The sequence below is a fragment of the Macrobrachium nipponense genome, chromosome 19 (assembly GCF_015104395.2).
Source record: "Macrobrachium nipponense isolate FS-2020 chromosome 19, ASM1510439v2, whole genome shotgun sequence".
Taxonomy (NCBI): domain Eukaryota; kingdom Metazoa; phylum Arthropoda; class Malacostraca; order Decapoda; family Palaemonidae; genus Macrobrachium; species Macrobrachium nipponense.
In genome coordinates, this window is record NC_061088.1 from 77,566,782 (window position 1) to 77,589,281 (window position 22,500).

General features: G+C 36.9%; 1 protein-coding gene across 2 annotated transcripts in view; it reads left to right on the top strand.

The window, feature by feature from the left end:
• The window catches only part of LOC135218468 (irregular chiasm C-roughest protein-like), a 114,135-nt gene extending 93,783 nt beyond the window's left edge, over nt 1–20,352 (top strand). For both annotated transcript variants that reach the window (XM_064254795.1, XM_064254804.1), the window contains 5 exons: nt 1,354–1,512; nt 8,419–8,529; nt 9,197–9,282; nt 10,907–11,065; nt 17,952–20,352. In XM_064254795.1, coding sequence (XP_064110865.1) covers nt 1,354–1,512; nt 8,419–8,529; nt 9,197–9,282; nt 10,907–11,065; nt 17,952–18,497 — 1,061 coding nt within the window. In that variant the 3' untranslated portion in view covers nt 18,498–20,352. The remainder of the gene's footprint in view (nt 1–1,353; nt 1,513–8,418; nt 8,530–9,196; nt 9,283–10,906; nt 11,066–17,951) is intronic.
• Nucleotides 20,353–22,500: the final 2,148 nt, after the last annotated feature.

Sequence of the window (22,500 nt, forward strand, 5' to 3'; positions counted from 1 at the left end):
AGAACATCGCTCGTCTCTCCTCTCCCGCGAGAGTCTATAACATAATTACTCCTTTTCTTTACACTAGCGATGGAGGAGGAGGAGGAAATAAAAGAAGATAACAAGATGTATAACTGCGCAGACGATGAAGAACGTGGAACATCAGGAAGATATTTCTTTCGCTTATCAGAAATCATTGGGTTTCGAGTTAGATATTTATTATTTTGATTTATAATGCAGAGGCTAATTTTCTTCACTGGTACATGCCCGATTGGAACAATGATAGAGAGATAGAGAGAGAGAGAGCAACATTCCATTTAAATACAATGGCAATGGGCTGTGTGTGCGGTGAGAGAGAGAGAGAGAGAGAGAGAGAGAGAGAGAAGAGAGAGCAACATTCCACTTAAATACAATGGCAATAGGCTCGTGTGTGCGGAGAGAGAGAGAGAGAGAGAGAGAGAGAGAGAGAGAGAGAGAGAGAGAGAGAGACTTGCTTTTTGAAGCAACGAAGAAAAATTATGAAACGTTTTGTTCGTTTAACACCGATGTGACAATCGCCATAATATAAATCTTATCTCCTTTCAACTATTGACATATGAATAGAACGAATCACAAACGGCAAAAAAAAAAAAAAAAAAAAAAAAAAAAAAAAAAAAAAAAAACTCCTGACAAAGCGACAAACAGAGAGGGAGGCGCACAAACGAATATAAATAAAACAAGCAAACACGAAAGATAATGAGCGAATCATCTCTCCATTCATTCTGTATCCAGCGAAAGCAAACCAAACTGTTTGCCTTCGCTTTTGGAATTAATTATTATACTCCAGCGAGGTTTGGGAATTTAATGACGAAACCGGTCGGTCTTATATATATCTTTCAATTGTAAAGGGTATTCTTCATTTTTTCCGTTTTATTGGATTTTATGAGTTTGCCGCATGTGACAAAGATATTCTATGAATGGGACTTCTTTTTCAATTAATTATATTATATTTTGAAGTATTTCTTTATTTTGTTTGTTTTTATGGTGTGTTTATGTTGCATGGAGCCAGAGGTTATTCAGCAACGGAACCAACGGCTTTACGTGACTTGCTAACCACGTCGAGAGTGAACTTCTATCACCAGCATATGCATCTCTAACCCCTCAGAGGAATGCCCGAGAATCGAACTCGCGGCCAGCGAGGTGGCGGACCAAGACCATACCGATCACGCCACGGAGGCGCTTTTGGCGTTGATGGCCACCCTTGTTTTTACGACAGAATATATAATTTAGTTATGATATAATTTAATCAACCATTCAGCCTCACTATGTACGTCCTTATCATTCAACCTCCTTTGTCAGCCATTTCATTCGGTTCTCTCTTTCCCGTTCTTTCAGAGGAAGATCGTTTCGAAGTCACCCAGGAGATCACCAGCAGGGGCATAAGGCACACACTCTTCATTCACGACGCTGCCGCCACAGACTTCGGAGCCTATAACTTCTCCGTCCACAACGAGTACGGGTCGGATGGCGTGGAAGTGTTCCTCAAGGAGACGAGTGAGTACCCAACTCGAAGGCGCTAAGATGCTAAGCAGTCATTCACTCAAAACGTTTCAGTTGCAACGTTTCCAATACAATATACAGCAGTTGGTTCCTTACTTATCTTAATGTCACGCTGTTTTGTGTTGTTATTACGGAACAATGCAAATTATGTGGGTCTTATTCCTTACATGATCAGTTTACTGTCATCTGGTGGTCCGAAGTTCGATTCTCGGCTCTGCTAACGCGGAATCAGAGGAATTTATTTCTGGTGATAGAAATTCATTTCCGATATAATGTGGTTCGGATCCCACAATAAGCTGTAGGTCCCGTTGCTAGGTGACCAATTGGTTCCTAGTCACGTAAAAATATCTAATCCTTCGGGCCAGCCCTAGGAGAGCTGTTAATCAGCTCAGTGGTCTGGTAAAACTAAGATATACTTAAATTATCTGTCATTGCGAGCAAGAGAACTTCAATTATTTACGCCTCATGCCCAAACCATTGTGGACTATGACAGTCAATAGCTGATACATTATTTTTCCTCTTGCTGGTATATTCTGCAGTCATATAATTATTTTTTTCCCTTTTTTGTCCTTAGGAACATATTCTAGACTTCCGTTCCTTACGATGCGAAGTCTCTAGAAGCGTAGGTTTTTTCGTCCTTATATCATATGTAAGACACTTCTGTCAAAAACATTCTTATCTTTTAAATCATAGAAATTATTTGCAGGACCATTATCTTGTAAAACTATAATTGTTGGTTTTAATAGTCTTTTCGAGGTTACAATTGTTTGGAACTTTTATTTCAGTATCAACTGGATAACATATTTCAACCACGACGGTCAATGGAGCCTTATAAGAATATATTTGTTAATATCTTGAAAGTTCTAAATAATTGGAAAATTATGGTTGTTTAGGTAATAATAATGATTATAATTCCAGTTGTTTTTGTACAGGATGTGTTAACCATAACAGTTATTATCACTCTTATGAAAACTTGCCAGGCTGATCGAATGATGTCCATGAAGTTCTATAATATTTCCTAAAGCTCATTTTCCGATAAACACTATGATTCAGAATAGTCAGTAACGATAGATAAATTTGTCTCCCTTCGGTAAAAAAACACGTTCCTGTAAGGATAAATTTAGATAAGAATCGTCCCTCAACTTCAAGTGAGCCAAGGAGCAATTGCAGATGAAGTCTACAGAATGGAAAACACGAGAATTTCCATACATATATATAAATGATGATTAAGGAGCGAACTTTTCATCAGAGGAATTAACAACGAATACCAAAGCATGAACGACCGCTTTCAATTTCCTATTCATCAAGTCTACTGCGACGAGACTTGGTGATTTGTAAATCAATAACAGTTCAAAATAAACACACTGTGCATAAGCAAAACCATTTTCTCTTTTCCCCCTCCCTTCTTTTGTTTTCATCGTCACGGCGTTCTTCCTCTTCTTCTTCTTTTTCTGCTTCGTCTGCTTTTTCCTCTTCCTCGTATTCTTTTTGACTTTCCTTCTTTTTCTTCATCATCATCATCATCATCATCATCGTCGTCGTCGTCGTCATCGTCGCGACTTCCCTTTGAATGGAATGGGAGAGAATCTATGGAAGGAAAACCATTGTTTAGCGAAAACAAAGCTGGGGCAATTAAGAAAGTCTCTCTTCCATTCAGTCCCTCTTTATTCTCGAGAAATGTCTTTTGTGCGCTTTGTCTCATTTTTCCGCTATGCAGATTTATCGGGCCATTAAAAAAGCGGAGCAGGATAACTTCCCAGTTTCCCCCCCCCCTCCCCTCCCCCCCACCCCTCCCCCCCCCCCCCCTTGCAGTTCTTCTTTTCCCCTCCACCCCCGCCGCCCCCGACACACGACTTCCCTTCCTTTTCTTTTCAATTTCGGTTTCTTCCTCGGGATGCCGGGTCCTCCTCCTCCTCCTCCGCCGTGGCTGCGGGGAGCGGAAGGGGCGTCCGCCTTTTGACCGCTATTAGTGAAACGCTAATGTTTTGTTTACTGATATTTGTTTAGGTGCGATTCCAAAGGGGGCGATCTTGGGTCCCCTTTCCTTTTTACGACATAATTTTTTTCCCGTGGCATTCCCAGAAAGTTATCAGAAGGAAGGCTTTGAATAGAGAGAGAGAGAGAGAGAGAGAGAGATTTCTCTCATTATAGTAATTTTTTTAATGCGCACGTTGTACTACCCTAAGAACAAAAAAACTACCGCGTTTGGCCGTTACTGAAAAATAAAAAAAAGTCCCTCCTGCGCTGAAAAGCAAGTCCTATATCATACACAGAAAAAGTCCGATGAATCAAGTGTTGACCTCATGTCCCATAGAAACACGTTCCTTACCTTCAACACCAAGACCGCGTGACTAGGAACCAATTGATCTCCTAGCAACGGGACCTACAGCTTACTGTGGGATCCGAACCACATTATATCGAGAAGTGAATTTCTGTCACCAGAAATAAATTTCTCTGGTTCCGCGTTGGCTGAGCCGAAAATCGAACTTCGGACCACCAGATTGGTAGCCAAGCGCCAAAACCACTCGTCCAACGAGGGAGTACCGCAATGTCTAATGAAATAAGGGTCCATTCCCATAACATGCGCCGCATACGGTTACTGAAATGTATATTATTATTCAGAGGATGAAACCTATTTATATGGAAAAAGCCCACAAGGGGCCATTAACTTTATATTCAAACTTCCAGAGAATATGGTGTTCATTAGGAAGAAGTAGGACGAGGTAAAGGAATATACAGAAAGAACAGACCCTACTGATTAAAAAATAAACAAAATAATCTATAAATGAACAAATAGATAAAATTTATTAAAATGCAAGCAGAATAGTATTAGGGAAGTAATGTATTGCAACTTCCCAACAGCATTATCATATTTAAACGCGAACTATATGAAACCGGAATGCTCCGTAAACAATTGTACTTTGAACAACAAACAATTATATCAAAATAAACCGTACTGTCTATAAATCATTTTTCATATAAAGAGCTGAGCACCGTAACCAATCTGCCATACTCAAACGTAAGGTGTAATGCAATCAGAGTTTCTTAAGATGCATTGTAAAGTACAATGCATCCAAATTTTCATGAAACGAGAAATGCACTGCAATGCAACGAAAGTTTTAACAGAGAGCAAAGTGGATTGCAGTCAGAATCTATCATATTTAAAAGTGAAGTGCAGTGCAATCAGATTTACTCATAATCAAACATGAGGTGCACTGCAAGCAGAGTTTATCATATACAAACGCAAAGTGCATTGGAATCATAATTAATCATAATCAAATACGAGGTGCAAAGCAATTAGAGTTTATCATATTCAACGTGAAGTTAATGGCAAGCAAATCTAATCTTAATCAGAGATTCAGAGTTAATCATATTTAAACACAAAGTGCATTGCAATCAGATCTAATCATAATCAATAGTGAGGTGCACTGCAGTCAGATTTAATCATATTCAAATGTGAAGTGCATTGAAATCAGACTTAATAATTATCAAAAGTGAGGTGCACTGCAATGATTTTTCATATTCAAACATTTAGTGCATTGCAACAAGATTCACTCATAACTAAGCCCGAGGCGCACTGCAAACAGTTTATCATAATCAAAAGTGATATACATTGCAATAAGAATTCATCATAACCAAATGCCATGGGCATTACAATCAAGAGTTTATCATAGCAAAATGTATGATACACATTACATTAAGAGTTTATCATATTTATACATGAAATACATTACAATCAGAATTTATCATAACTAAATGTATCATGTACTGTAAAAACCGCATAATACTAAACCTCTCTGCAATGAAAACTATCATAATAAATCATAAGAAAATCATAATAAAATGCGCTGTCACGATGACAGTATATCCCATTCAAGTAGGCTTTGAATTGCATACAGAGTATCCTTATCAAATGCTTTGAGCTGTAGATGTGCTTTCTGCTGTAGACAGCTGTGACAATAATGAAAGTAGTGCTTGTTGCAGACGTAGTGTACAGTTATCGACAAGGCACTAACATGAATAAAGTGCATCAAAATGGGTAATGTGTATACTATACACAGACCGCAATGCATCCTGTGTGTACCACAATGAACTGTGATTGTATTGCGTGCACGATCTACATCATACCCAAATACGGAAACTAATTGGAACCAGAATAAGTCATAACCCACCACGTTTTGCGTTATAACCAGTATTATGATTAAATACGAATCTATTTATATACCTAGACGTACGATGAACCGACCGATCATAATCACACGACTGTGTATAGGAAACACAAAGCATAACTATCAAACGCGATGAGTACCACACGCAGAAAGCGTCCCGTCTTGCAACCATGCAACATCACGATCAATCCCTCTCCTTGCTGAACGATTCACACAGACTACAGTCACTACACTATACAGGGATGACAGGTGATGGGAACAAACCAAGGTAGATCTCGCTATCAGTTCTCTCCTTTTAGTTAAATGGGGTCTTGTGACCCCTTAACATATATTATAATGAGCGCGTATCAGTCAAACGTGCTGGCGCCGAAAAGCAGTAGCTATCACAACTGAAAGTTGTGCGTGCGCGTGACGAACAAACCCTGCCATAATTAAACAAGTTGTGTGATGTAAACAGAAGGTATCATAATGAAATGCGCCGCGCTGCAGTGTATCATAATAATCAGACGCACACACACACAGCATATTGTGATCAGCGCTCGTCAACAAAGGGCAAGCACTGAAAAATGGAATTCCTCAGGGGTGTTACGGAAGCTTATCTGGGCATTAAGAGGAAATTCAAGGAGATTTTTCTGGTTTGCCTAAATCGTCTGTTCTACTTACTGCTCTCTTTCACGCGAGTTGCTTTTCTCCTTATTTGGGATAAGTGTGCAAGAGGGAATTATTCTTTGAGGATTTCACTTTTTTTTATGTTTATCACAGTTTATTCGGGTTGTTTGTCTTATTTTCTTATCAAAGCAGTAAATTCGCTTTGTTAGAAAAGCAAAAATTGTTAAACATTAGACGATAACTGACGCTTGACTGACACACACCTACACATACACCCACATCCACACCCACACACACACGCACACACACACACACACACAAGCATAAAAGCACCGTTGCACACAAACCATCGTGCATGCTATTCCTCCACTACGGAAATAATCCGATGATAATTGTCATAGCCTTTGTTGACACGCACCAGTTATTTTTTCTTTTTTTTTTATTTCTATTTTTTGTAACTGGATAATGCATGCATATCCAAAAGCGAGTCTCTCCTCTCTCTCTCTCTCTCTCTCTCTCTCTCTCTCTCTCTCTCTCTCTCTCTCTCTCCAGAGTTATTTATCATTTTATTTCTATTTTTTTTGTAACTGGATGGTGCATGGATATCGAAACGAGAGACCCTATTTTCTCTCTCTCTCTCTCTCTCTCTCTCTCTCTCTCTACACACGTAAATTTTATAATGTATGAAGGATTAAAAGCTTATTGCTGTTGCAATTCAACGCAAAAGTTCGGCACAAGAGAGAGAGAGAGAGAGAGAGAGAGAGAGAGAGAGAGAGAGAGAGAGAGCATCGATCGCTTGGTCATTATACTAATCAATGAGAACATTTTCCTTACACCACGCAACTTGTAAGTACATTTTGCAAATGCAAGTTATTTATATCAAGCGATATTGGGGAATTCGAAGCGAATTTTCCACTTCATTCATTTAATTCACTCAACTTTCGTATCTGAATGCTCCCGTTCATTTGTTTCACGTTGAATAATTCATTCAACTTCGGTACCACAAAAGCATTAGTATTTCTCGTCCTGGGGTCGATCTTTCAGGGACCACAACGTTCCTTTATGTTGCGTGAGACGCAAAAGAAAATAATAATAATAATAATAATAATAATAATAATAATAATAATAATAATAATAATAATAATAATAATAATAATAATAATAAACATTTCGGCCAAGTTCGCCCGGTTAATGTATGAACGTATAATTACAAAATAAAATTTTGACAAAGGGACGCTTTCATGTTGCATGAAACACAAAAGAAAGTAATAATAATAATAATAATAATAATAATAATAATAATAATAATAATAATAATAATAACAACAACAACAACAAACAACAGCAACAACAACAACAACAACAACAATAATAATAATAATAATAATAATAATAATAATAATAATAATAATAATAATAATAATAATAATACTGACAAGAAATATATCGGCCAAGCTTGCCAGGTCAATGTATGAACGCAATTACAAAAGAAAAGTTTAACAAAGGAGACGAATCCTCCTCCTCCCTTGAAGATTCACCTGGCACTGTATCAGTAATATCCGGGTTCTATTATTTCTGATACTTGCCGCTGCACATTATAATAATCAACAGTCAGCAAGTCGCCCGTGCCGTGACCCAGAAGCAGCGGATTTATTCTAATATTGTTTTCGCTTGCTCGGGGAGTAACCTACAAACTACGTTGTTGTTGTTGTTGTGGGGTAGGAAAGGTCTGTGGTAGAGCCTAAAAGGGTCTGAAAAAGGTGTTTCGCGTCGAGTTAAAGATACAGGAATTTTAGGATAGGATATTTATGATTTGTTCATTAGAGCGAAAATGTAAAAACTAATATAATGTCCATGTTAAACAGTACAGAAAAATTACTACTAATAATATGTAGCGTATTTATTTTAATTTTCGTTGGTGAAACGAGGCTCCATTTCACCGTAGATTTTAGCAAGTTTTAATTTACGTTAAAAGTTAGGAACATAATGTGGACAGCTTATGCACGAGAGGAAAATTTCACACGCGTCCAGAGTAACCTGAAGGCCGGATCACGCCTTGTTTTTTTTTCTTTCTTTTTTTTTTTCCTTCCAAACCCCTAATTTTAATGCCTTTGATTTGCAGAGACGCTGCCTGTCCTCATGTTGGTGTGTGGCGTGCTCGGGGGAGCGTCGCTGGTGTTCCTCGTAATTATGATTATTATGTGCGGCAAACGGTCTGCCAAGCGCCACAAAGGTAATGTTGTTTGGTCGGTTGCAGGTGACCCAGTTTCGCACTTGCCAGATCTCTCCCACCCTTTTTTTTTGGATTTATTTCCGTGTCTTTTTTCAAATATTCCGGTGCGAGAGACGGCAACGATGTTGTTTTATGAATATATTTTATGTATGGTGACTGCTTGGAAAAAAAAAGGAAAAATAATTCTGTAGAATTTTTATGAAATGTATGGTGGTGACTGCTTGGAAAAGAATATAAAAAAGTGAAAATAAATCTGTAGAATTTATTTTCTTATTTTCGATTTTTACTGCTTGGAAAATAAAATATAAACGTGAAAATAATTCGGTGGAAATTGATAATTTCTATATTTTTTGTATTTTCTCAGAATTATTTCCGTGTCCATTTCAAATATTCATTATGGTATATGAGACGGCGATGACCTTAACAAAATATATTTCGTGTATGGTGATTGCTTGAAAAAATTAGACATTTGAAAATAACTCCTTACATTAGTATTCACCGAGTGTGGAAAATTTTTTGAAATACATCATATATATAAATATATATATATATATAAATATATATATATATATATATATATATATATATATATGTGTGTGTGTGTGTGTGTGTGTGTGTGTGTGTATGTGTGTGTTTTCTTAAAACTATTTCACCTTTCAACCGACAGATTCGAAATCGCAAGCACTGGTGGAGAAGTCGGTGGCGGTGCAAATGAACGACCAGAACTCATCGGCCAATGACTCTGATCTTAAGGTGTGTTTTTTGCGTCTTGTATCTTATACACGCTCATTCGCATGACTGTAAATATGAAGATTGGTTATTCTATCTACAGCTTTTGAGGTGATTAGAATTGCCAGTTCAAGAGTTGGATTGCAGAAGATTTACTGATCGAGTTTCTTACCGAGGTGACACAAAAGTAGGGGACGGGAAACGCTGAGGAAATTGTATATCTAAAAATATATAACTACAAAATTAAAACAATCACAAAATTGTAACCTCCCATGGAAATGAGTTTAGGAAAGACGATTACCCTGACATGTATGACTCCAAATAACCTACAAGTAGTCAGTCTTCAGTCTATTAATGTCCTGTCCTTCCTCCATTCATCAAACTCCATTCATCAAACGTGGTTCTTAAGGAGGTTGTATTCCGCTGTATGAATGAGCGTAGACTTACGTTTATGTTACGTTTATGTTAAGATTCACATCAACTGTGCATCTGATGTCTAGGCCCGTCCCTTACGACGCTCCTGATTGGCTGTTGATAAGCCAATCACAGGGCTAGAAACTCTCAGTCTCTCGAGAGAGTTCACATAGGATGGATGTATATTTCACCTCTCGTGAGGGACACGTCTTTCAAAAGAATCTCTGAGGACAGGTGGAACACATATCCTGCCCATGTGAACTCTCTCAAGAGACTGAGAATTTCTAGCCCTGTGATTGGCTTATCAAAAACCAATCAGGAGCGGCATAAGGGATGTGAATCTACCATAGCATATCTCGAGATCGGGTTACGGTGGAATTTGAGATAACGGTGATTTTCGTTGATCATCAGTTAAATAGGATATTATGAAGCCATAACCATTCAGTTGGTCATTGTTGCAGCATATTCAAAAGTATGCAGTTAGGTAGTAACCAAATTTTCTACTAATTGTGGTTCTCACGATAACTAACTGATTCTTACAAATGAAAAATAAAAATCAATATGCTGGCGGATGTATACGCTTGATAGAGCACGTTTTTTACACACTGTTGGATTTACATTACAATACAATTTTCAAAATAATGAGAGTTCACATAACGTTAGTCAACAGGCATTGCATAATTACTAAGTAGCAGCAGTTTCGTTTTTTCCTGTGAACCACAGTAAAAACGAGCAGGCATACACTCACACATACCCACTGCTACATCCACACCCGCCCACAAAAAAAACACACTATATATCATACATACATATATATAGATATATACTATATATATATATGTATATATATATCTATATTCATATATATATAAGATATATATATATATACATATATATATATATATATATATATACATATATATATCTATATATATATATATATACATCTATAATATATATATATATATATATATATATATATACATATATATGGCTAACATCATGAAAATAATCTTACATGTTAATTTTGGCATCTAATCGACAAAAGCCATATTTAACAGATTAGAACTTTTGAACGCAATCCATAGGTAAAGTAAAGACTTTAAATCCATAAAGAGAAAGTGGCAGAGAGTAATAGAAACAAATAAAGGTTTTAGTCTAATCGAAAAGGCTTATGGAGAACTGTTTCCAGTTGTCTTAACGAGTGTCCAACATTCTGGTTTACCCGGAACAGGTAGATATGGACCAGCGAACTGGATCATCCATGAGCAATAAAGAGACCGTCCTGGACTGCTGGGAGAAGGAGATTGATCGAGACTCTACCCATAATTACATGGCCTCCAGAAACTCTTACATCTTTCCAGACGCGTTCTCGGCTGTGCCTGTCAAGATGGTGAGTATGGAGGGCATCTTGGCGTCCAAACAATTCTTACATCTTTCCAGAAACGTTCACTGAAGGTCCTGTAAAAATGGTGAGTACAAAGGATTTCCTGGAATCTGGAAACTCTTACATCTTTCCAGACACGTTTACTGAAGTTCCTGTAAAAATGGCGAGTACAAAGGATTTCTTGGAATCTGGAAACTCTTACATCTTTCCAGACACGTTCACTGAAGTTCCTGTAAAAATGGCGAGTACAAAGGATTTCCTGGAATCTGGAAACTTACATCTTTCCAGAAACGTTCACTGAAGTTCCTGTAAAAATGTCGAGTACAAAGGATTTCCTGGAATCTGGAAACTCTTACATCTTTCTAGACACGTTCACTGAAGTTCCTGTAAAAATGGCGAGTACAAAGAATTTCCTGGAATCTGGAAACTCTTACATCTTTCCAGACACGTTCACTGAAGTTCCTGTAAAATTGGCGAGTACAAAGGATTTCCTGGAATCCGGAAACTCTTACATCTTTCCAGAAACGTTCACTGAAGTTCCGGTAAAAATGGTGAGTAAAAAGGATTTCCTGGAATCTGGAAACTCTTACATCTTTCCAGAAACGTTCACTGAAGTTTCTGTAAAAATGGTGAGTACAAAGGATTTCCTGGAATCTGGAAACTCTTACATCTTTCCAGAAACGTTCACTGAAGTTTCTGTAAAAATGGTGAGTACAAAGGATTTCCTGGAATCTGGAAACTCTTACATCTTTCCAGAAACGTTCACTGAAGTTTCTGTAAAAATGGTGAGTACAAAGGATTTCCTGGAATCTGGAAACTCTTACATCTTTCCACAAACGTCCATTGAGGTTCTTGTTAAAATTGTGCCTATAAACGATCTCCTGGACCCTGGAAATTCTTACATCTTTCCAGCCATGTTCAGAACCGTGCCTGTCAAGATAGTAAGTACGAAGGACCTCTTTCCACACATCTCAGACGAGTGAGTTTTGAGGGGCAACTGAACTTTTAGACAATCTGACTAGAGGCTCGTTCATATGTGTCCACAAAAGGGATCAGAAAACCACCAGACATTATCATTTTCCCAGATACACACTAAACCATACATTCTAAAACAGGGGGCCCGCCTCTATTTCAACGATATAAAGAAATCAAGATGTTCACAAACTAGATCACATACTATTTTATCAACTTTAGTGTTATTACAACTATATTTTCCATATGCTACGAATTACGATGTACTCTGTAGAGAATTTTCTTCATCTCAACCTAACATCAGGGAAGTGAATTTACAAATTACTGTGAAAAAATAGTACTCAACTCCCTTTCATTTCAATAAGACTCCAAATTCTGCATTGGCAATTCATTTCTCTTCAGTTTCATGCCGCAGTCCAGCCTATTCATAATAGATTTATACTCTCTCTCTCTCTCTCTCTCTCTCTCTCTCTCTCTCTCTCTCTCTCTCTCTCTCTCTCTCTCTCAATTTACTTCTGTGATACTTTGCTTGCGTGCTGCACGTTACTCGTCTCCTGCCTTGCTTTTTTCTTGTACGTCCGTCAGTCATACATCATTGCGTGTTACCCTAGTTTACACCAAAGATATTTAGATTTTTATGCCTGGTCTTGGATTAATTTTTTGTCTGGTTTCTACAGTTTATATATTATATATATTCATATGCATAATACATACATGCATATATATATATATATATATATATATATATATATATATATATATATATATATATATATATATATTGTATGATTCATATTCCCTACTTTCACTGTTATCCTGCGTTTTCTGTTATTTTCGTATTTTCCGGTTTCTGTTTTCTCAATTTATTGCCACGTTGTAATTGAGTAGTGCCAAACGCTTCCTTTCATGTACGATTCTCTTTTAATAATCAATTTTCCACACCTCTCTATCGTTGCCTTTATCACTTTTATACTTCATATTCAATGCCGGTGACGTATTCTTTGATTTTCATGATTACTGAATTCTTGATTTTTTTTTTTTTTTTTTTTTTTTGTCTCTCTTTGTTCTCACTTAGTATTCCCCAAAGTGTTTTATTCTGTCTTCGTTTTCCAGAGCTGTCAAATTTGTTTTCAAAGTTGATTGCTTTTTGTAATTTAAAATAATATTCTGATTTTCAGTGTTGGAGATCTTTCATCTTTATTCTACGTTGTTTCTTTAAATGCTCGATTCTCTTTCCTCGATATATACAAATAATATTTAACATCACTTCAATTCAGACGTGGGTTCCATTTCTCCTCTGAAGAGTATTATTATTATTATTATTATTATTATTATTATTATTATTATTTTTTTTTTTTTTTTTTTTTTTTTTTTTTTGCTCTATCACAGTCCTCCAATTCGACTGGGTGGTATTTATAGTGTGGGGTTCCGGGTTGCATCCTGCCTCCTTAGGAGTCCATCACTTTTCTTACTATGTGTGCCGTTTCTAGGATCACACTCTTCTGCATGAGTCCTGGAGCTACTTCAGCCTCTAGTTTTACTAGATTCCTTTTCAAGGATCTTGGGATCGTGCCTAGTGCTCCTATGATTATGGGTACGATTTCCACTGGCATATCCCATATCCTTCTTATTTCTATTTTCAGATCTTGATACTTATCCATTTTTTTTTTCCCTCTCTTTCTCTTCATCTCTGTTGTCCCATGGTATTGCGACATCAATGAGTGATACTTTCTTCTTGACTTTGTCAATCAACGTCACGTCTGGTCTGTTTGCACGTATCACCCTATCCGTTCTGATACCATAGTCCCAGAGGATCTTTGCCTGATCGTTTTCTATCACTCCTTCAGGTTGGTGCTCGTACCACTTATTACTGCAAGGTAGCTGATGTTTCTTGCACAGGCTCCAGTGGAGGGCTTTTGCCACTGAATCATGCCTCTTTTTCTACTAGTTCTGTGCAAGTGCCGGGCATTCACTTGCTATGTGGTTTATGGTTTCATTTTTCATATTGCACTTCCTACATATGGGAGAGATGTTATTTCCGTCTATCGTACTTTGAACATATCTGGTTCTTAGGGCCTGATCTTGTGCCGCTGTTATCATTCCTTCAGTTTCCTTCTTTAGCTCTCCCCTCTGTAGCCATTGCCAATTGTCATCGCTGGGCTAGTTCTTTAGTCTGTCTCATGTATTGTCCGTGCATTGGTTTGTTGTGCCAGTCCTCTGTTCTTTCTGTCTTTCTCCTGTCTCTGTATATTTCTGGGTCTTCGTCTACTTTTATTAGTCCTTCTTCCCATGCACTCTTGAGCCACTCGTCTTCACTGGTTTTCAGATATTGCCCCAGTGCTCTGTTTTCGATGTTGACGCAGTCCTCTATACTTAGTAGTCCTCTCCCTCCTTCCTTTCGTGTTATGTATAGTCTGTCCGTATTTGCTCTTGGGTGTAGTGCTTTGTGTATTGTCATTTGTTTCCTGGTTTTCTGATCTATGCTGCGGAGTTCTGCCTTCGTCCATTCCACTATTCCTGCGCTGTATCTGATTACTGGCACTGCCCATGTGTTTATGGCTTTTATCATATTTCCGGCGTTGAGTTTTGACTTGAGTATCGCCATGAGTCTCTGCATATATTCTTTCCTGATCGTGTCCTTCATCTCTTGGTGTTTTATATCTCCTCCTTCCATTATTCCCAGGTATTTGTATCCTGTCTCATCTATGTGTTTGATGTGTTGCTCCCATCTGGTAGCTTTATCCCTTCAGTTCTCGTTACTTTGCCTTTTGTATGTTGACTAAGGCGCATTTTTCTATTCCAAACTCCATCCTGATGTCCCCAGATACAATCCTTACAGTCTGGATTAGGGTATCTATTTCCTTGATGCTCTTACCATACAGCTTGATGTCGTCCATGAACATCAGATGGTTGATTCTGTTGCTCTTTCTTGAGTTGGTACCCGGCATCCATCTTCTGTAGTACTTTTGTCATGGGAATCATGGCTACTACGAAGAGTAGTGGGGACAGTGAGTCGCCCTGGAAGATCCCTCTCCTGATATTAACCTCTGCTAGTCTTATTCCAGAGCTTGTAAGTATTGTATTCCAGTTGCGCATTGTATTTTTGAGGAAGCTGATGGTATTTTCCTCTGCCCCATATATTTTCAGGCATTCTATTAGCCATGTGTGTGGTATCATGTCGAAGGCTTATTATTATTATTATTATTATTTTATTATTATTATTATTATTATTATAATCCTGAGAGAGAGAGAGAGAGAGAGAGAGAGAGAGAGAGAGAGAGAGAGAGATCTTTCTAAACACATTCCATATTTCATTTGGTTGAAAACATCACATCAATATTGAATAATACTCAAATATGTTCTAGAGAGAGAGAGAGAGAGAGAGAGAGAGAGAGAGAGAGAGAGAGAGAGAGTCCTCAGCTTAACTCCTTGTAACTGATTCTTTGTCCCTCTTTCAATGAAATAAGCAATCGTTTCCCCGCATGAATAACATACATAGTGCAGCAACTTAGAAGCAAGCCACCCCCTCCCCACCTTTTTACCCAGGCAGGTTCTATCTGCTCTTTCTCTTTTCCTTTATTATCTATTATCATTACTGACCTGGTGTTATAGTTTTTATTTCACTGTTTAATTGCAGCAAATAAAACACCATAAATTTATAGTCAAAATCTCAGTAATTTGAACATTTTCGTCCAGCGTCTATCTTTCTCTGATAAAGAAATGACAATTCTTAAAAACAGCAGGCAACAATTATTTCAATAAATGGAAACAAAGGGAGGAAAAAAAATAATAACATCTATGCAAAAATGTTAAAAAAATTAAAAAAAAAAAAAAAAAAAAAAAAACCATGACAAAAATATTTTTAGAAAGAAAAAAAGGTTGCATTAATCTTAAATAAAAAAATAAGAAAAAATAAATAAATAAAAAATCAAGTGAAAGAGAACGTAACATATCGTCCTATCGACCCTACAGGCCATACCTTTTGCCCGACACTCCGACTACAATCGACTACAATTCTGAGAGTGTAAAATGAAAAACAGTTGAATGAGAGGGCGTGAAAACCTGAAATGCAGCGGCATTATGTGATAAGGACACTTAATTCTTCAGCACGTCACTCAGATTACCAAAAATATTCAAGCGTAGTCCCTTTGGAGGGGGCAACTCTATTATGTTATTAAATAACGTTCGTTGAAATTGATGTGGAATGTAAAAATATACAGAAGAGTAAAACTAAAGTGACTAAGTAACTAACAATAAATGTACATTCTTATTCCGTGGACTTAATTGTAATCCCTTCAATAAGTCATTCATTAAATACGGTTGCTGCTCTGGCTTTACCTTCTCTAGTTCCTCGTTGGACGAGTGGGTTACGTGCTCAGCTACCGATTTGGTAGCTCGAGTTCGCCTTCCCCCCTCTGCCAACGAGGAATCAGAGGAATTTATTTCTGGTGATTAGACATTCATTTCTCGATATAATTTGGTTCGAATCCCACAATAAGCTGTAGGTCCCGCTGCTATGTAACCAATTGGTGTGTAGCCACGTAACAACATCTAATCCTTCGGGCCAGCTCTAGGAGAGCTGTTAATCAGCTCAGTGGTCTGGTTAAACTAAGATATACTTAACTTTGCCTTCTCTGACCTCTGTTAATCAGCTCAGTGGTCTGGTTAAACTAAGATATACTTAACTTTGCCTTCTCTGACCTGATTCGCAACAGAATATTCATTTGAAGACAAAACAAAAAAATTCTTAACAGGTGCCTCCTGCTCTATACACCTTCGATAGCTAAAAATGTAATTTCACCATGCATGTATTTCTACATGATATTCTGGAATCTGTAATTTGATTATTTTTCTACATTCTCCATTCCTGTTCTTCATATTCCCTTTATTATATTACCTTCATCCAGCGAGAGGCAGTATTTTTTTATAAGGACTGTTTTATGAACATAAATCTTATAAACATAAAGATGATCTGTTTTCTATCATTGCTGATAATCGTTCGCAGATAAATATTAGCATCGTATTTCTATTACAATAAGAACAGCATCGTAAAACGCCGTTTCATGCAGCAAGTCATCCAGACGACTGTACATATATATATATATATATATATATATATATATATATATATATATATATATATATATATATATATATATATATATAACATATATATATATATATACATATATATATATATATATATATATATATATATATATATATATATATATATGAATAATTATCACATCACCATGATTCATATAAATCATTCGAGCTACAAATGTCCTTTAATATCTGATTCGCTCTACCTCGGAATTGATATATTTTCACATATGTACGAAGGGGAATTTTTTAGTAGGTAATAATTTCGTTCCCTTATGAGGGGTCGAAATTTTATATATATATATATATATATATATATATATATATATATATATATATATATATATATATATATATATATATATATATATATATATAAATATATACACACACACATAATTATAGTACTTTTTACAACACATCAGGGAAATGGACGTACCGAGGAAAGCTGATGAGTGTTGAGATACTTTACATGGAATTACAAATACAAAATTGTTTTGACTCTTGTTCACGTTTCGTCTACTTATAAACATTAATGTCAAACGCTTTCAGGAAATGAACTTTGTGAGCTCCCTGTTCACATGACGATAATTTATGAAGCAATGTCTTTACTTTTTGTTGTTGTTGAAATGAAGATTACACAATAAAAAAAGAAAGATGATAAGCAAACATTATATATAGCTTTAGTGTAATTAGTACATACTACTTGTCGTTTCATCTTTTATTGCTATTGAACGTTCACTGTCTCCCAATATTTTCTTATCATATTTCAAGGCCCTTTATTAACTGAGAACATTCTCCTTTCCTTCGGCAGAACGGGTACATGACGGCGAACGGGGGGCTTCAGTACGACAGCTTTTCCGAACACGGCCTGACGATGTCGCAGCAGCAGCAGCCACTCTCGAAGAAGCTGTCCCCCTCCGGGAGCTTACCTACCCCTAACACTGGCCCACTGGGTAACTGCATCACTTCTGCAGCAGAAGGCGCAGGAGGAGGAGGAGGAAGAGGCCTCACAGGGTCTCCGCACGCCCATCCGCAGCATAGCATAGTCACCCAAAACCCACATCGGTTTTACCCGAACTACAGCGACTTCGACGCGGCGACCGGGACCCACGAATCCACTCCCGACGGAGGCCACGGGTTCTCGCCCGGCTTCCCCAGCGGGCTGACCAATCAGAGCTACAAGGCCTTTTCCGGCTCGATCCCACTTTCCCTCCACGTCAACACTCGGAGCAACGGCATCGCCGGAGGCAATACCACGTCCACCCTACCCAGACTGGGTTTGCCCGCCGACCCCAGCCAGTACATCGTGCCCCCGAGAAACAAGGTGATACAAGGCGCCCTGGCCACGCACGTGTAGTCCTAGATGAAACAATAATAACCTCTCGCGGCCACAAGTGTTCGTGTCATGTTAGAAACAATGTCATAGTTTTATATAAACACGATCTCGCCAAGGGAGATTTGAGGGAAGCAAGTCTGGAACGCTGGAAACCTGGTAGCGAGCGACCCTCCGAAACCCCTTTGGAGAGAGGAGGGTCTTCCGTCATCTTGCCATGAAGAAGAATGCGCATGGAATTCGAAAGACGAGTAGTGGGAGATTTGATGCACAATGGAACTTTCCTAAGAGTGGCTGAGGTGGATATAGACGAGATATTATTAAGATGTCATTTCTACCTGCACGTGCAGGCTTGGGAGATGACTGTTCCTACAATGGTGCGATGTAGACTTAGAGTTTTGTGTCTCACATCCAAAAGGTTTGATTTCATCTTCAATTCATCATATATGTGTTTTAAGAGTTTACAGAGTGCATTCTAGTGTTCTTTTTTATATATATATAAATTTCAGACGTCTCAAGTTCAAGCGTCACAGTACTTAATTCAACCTAGCATAAGGGTTAATTAAGTACTTTCCCCTGAATCACTGGATCCCAGGAGCCGAATCATCAACGTCGATCTGAAATGAAATATGGGAAATACAAATGCCCCTGGCAGTCAATTTGGCTCAAAAGTGAACAATCACAAAACGGTTATTAATTGTTTTTTACGTCGCTCGGTTTGAACATACACGTGAAATTGCAGTGTGTTACAAGGTCCATGCAATGCGAGGAAACTGCAAACATGTTTGGTTGTTCTTTAAATAATTAAAAAAAAATGTTTACTATTCCTCAAATCTACTTTGTACTTCTTCATGCCAATTCACTTCCCGAAACCTTTGTATTTTTACGAAATCAACATCACGAGATACTGACTGAGAGTAATACTCCTACTACATATTACTGATCAATATATTAAAAACCTACAGGAAATGGTTGATCACCACATTGAAAAATATTTCCCCAGTACCATTACTCTGGCTGTAAATACATCTTGAAAAATAAGAGGTGTTTTAGGAACATGACGTAATATATTTGTTAAAGGCTTTAAAAGGTTTTATAGTTTAATGTTTCGAGTTTTTTCTACGAAAAAAAATAAACTAGAACTTAGGTAAGACGCGAAGTGTGTGGACTGGAAGCAACGGTCTGACAAAGTCAGTCGATAATTGGGTTTATTACTTAACCTTTAAATTAAAAAAAAAAAAAAAAAATCCTTATTTGCCTCCCTAGGATTCTGACCTTCGTTTGAAAAAGATTAAACGCGTTTTAGTCCACAATATTTTGGGAAGGTTCTTTACAGAGCGAGGTAACGAGTGAAAGCTATGCACTTGCAAGTTTATTCACGGAAAGCGATTTGCAGATTCAACAGCATATAAGCGAATATTACTCTTTTAACACGAACGGTTAAATCATTCTACTCTGATGGAGTATTCGTTTTATAAATAATTTCAGATAAATAATTCTACTAAACTATCTCGTTCCTCTCGGTGATATATAAACGAATATATCCAACAGCGTTATTACTAAAAAAATAAAATGTTTAGGACAGAAATGTTCGAATGATAAAATGCCAGTTTGATTAAGCATATTTTTTTCCGAAATCGTAAAAATCAAAATGCATGCTCTAATTAGTCGAGTTTATGAAGTGTTAACGGGAAAAAACTGATTAGTCTCCGATATTTCACACCTGAAAAGGTTTATTGAGCAGTTGCAATGTGTTATGATTTTCATTTAATTCTGGAGAGAGTATTTCAAAAGGGAACAGTGATTCTTCCGTAGTTTTAGTTTGCATTAAGACACAGACACATACCTACTCAAGTATATACATAATACACACATAGACACAAACATATATATACTATATATATTTTATATATATATATATATATATATATATATATATATATGTATTATATATATATATATATATATATATATATATATATATATATATATGTATGTATATATATATATATATATATATATATATATATATATATATATATATATATATATATATATATATGATCACACATACCTTGAACTATGTGACAGACCAAACAACATGGTTATTCTAGTGTCAAATTACGGAACATTTTATTTTATTTTTATTTATTTATTGATTTATTTTTTAATGCCAGTTCGGTACCACCCTGGTTGTATATGGCTTCCAAGTTCACCTTCTAAACACACTGTAACTAATTGTCCCTTTGTCTTCCTAACTGTTAACTGACGTCTGAGGATGGAGGTAACTGGTGTTACAGACGTAGGTAACTGGTGTTAGAGTATCAAGGTATAGAGAGAGAGAGAGCTCTGGGTCTTCCCCTTTTGGACCTAACAAGGCTGGGTTAATTCGTCATTCGTTGTGGTTTCATGCAATATTCGTACCTTAAGCCTTAAGTCATGCTTAGTGCTTATTCCCAGTATTTAGTAAAATCTTTGTTGACTCTTATTGCTTTCAATGTTTTGGTCACCTGTATTCTCAGAAAACTTAAACCATGGCTTTTGTTCATTAGCTTTCTTTCTTTTTTAAAAGAAAATGCTTTCTAATGTGATTAGTTTACGACCTTTTTTTTCTCGTTTCTTTGGATCTTGTGTTACATTGATTTCTAGGAGTAAAATTCAAGTTTTTTTTTTTTCTAATGACTTACAATGGCAATGAAAGTCTTGCGTGCTCAGGTGATGAAAAAAAAGCAACTTAGTACAGTCTACAATACTACCATAATTTAGATTTTATAGATGAGTCACTCTATCTTGTTGTGAGGTAATGAGAGTATACTTTACTTAAATGGAGAACTGAATGAATTCAGCATAGTCAGAGAAGTGTATGTGCAAAAAATGTATGTTTCTGATCGCTAATGTTAGCACAAAACTCTATGCTTCGACGCAGAGCTATAGTCCAATTTGTTAGCAGTGGCAGGAATGAAGCCACATTTCCTCAAGAACATTTATCTTTATATTTGATGCTAATGAGAGTATAAAAAAATAAATAAATATAACGCTTCGATGTATTTACAAATGTGCGTCTTTAATATTATTATTATCTTTCGATTCGCATTGTAAATATGGTTCTGTGTGCATTCGTGCTATGTGTCCCATATCAATCGTTGACTCTATACAGTATATTTATGTTCACAGCATATCGTTGTACATATCAAGAAATTTGTAATTTTTGTAAATATGCGAAAAATTGTAATAAATATTTTTTTACGTAAAATGACTAGGGAGTCTGACTTCCATCCTTTGATTTTGTTAAGTTTTGAGTTGAATATACACCTCAGGCTAAAGGCCAAGCGCTGGGACCTATGAGGTCATTCAGCGCTGAAATGGAAATTGACACTAAAAGGTTTGAAAGGTGTAACAGGAGGAAAGCCTCAAAACAGTTGCACTATGAATCAAGTATTAGGAGAGGGTGGAAAGTAAAGGTGAAGAAAGAGAATATGAAAGGAGTAAAAAAAAAAAACTTAGGTGCCTCTGTGCTGGAGAAGACTTACTGTACAGAAGAACTTGAACATATAACTATTAAAAAATAAAGAAAAAATATTCTTATATGAATATACTCAAGCTAAGGACCAAGGCAAACGAACAGAAATTATGCTCGGAGGTGTTTGACAGAAATGGAGCTTGCAAGCAGGTGGCACTTGGAGGGCCTGGAAGAAGCCCAGGGGGACGGGTACAAGCAAAAATAAGGTAAAAATAAGGGTGCCCAGAGAGAGGGCTTGAATAGTGTATGTTTATAAAATAAATAAATAGTTGAAGAGAAATGGACGAAAACGACGTCATAACTGTCGTGAATGCTTGTCGAATAATGAAATTGGGTAGGAATATGTAGAATGCGATATCTATGCATCGATCGACATTAGTCAGGGAAAGGACAGAAACTTCAAGTGCAAATTTGTGAATGGGCAAATTGGTATTCAGTGAAGCGGTAAATGATCCCTTCTAGCAAGTAATACAGATATAATTGCGGACTGTAAAGAGAAACTAAGAA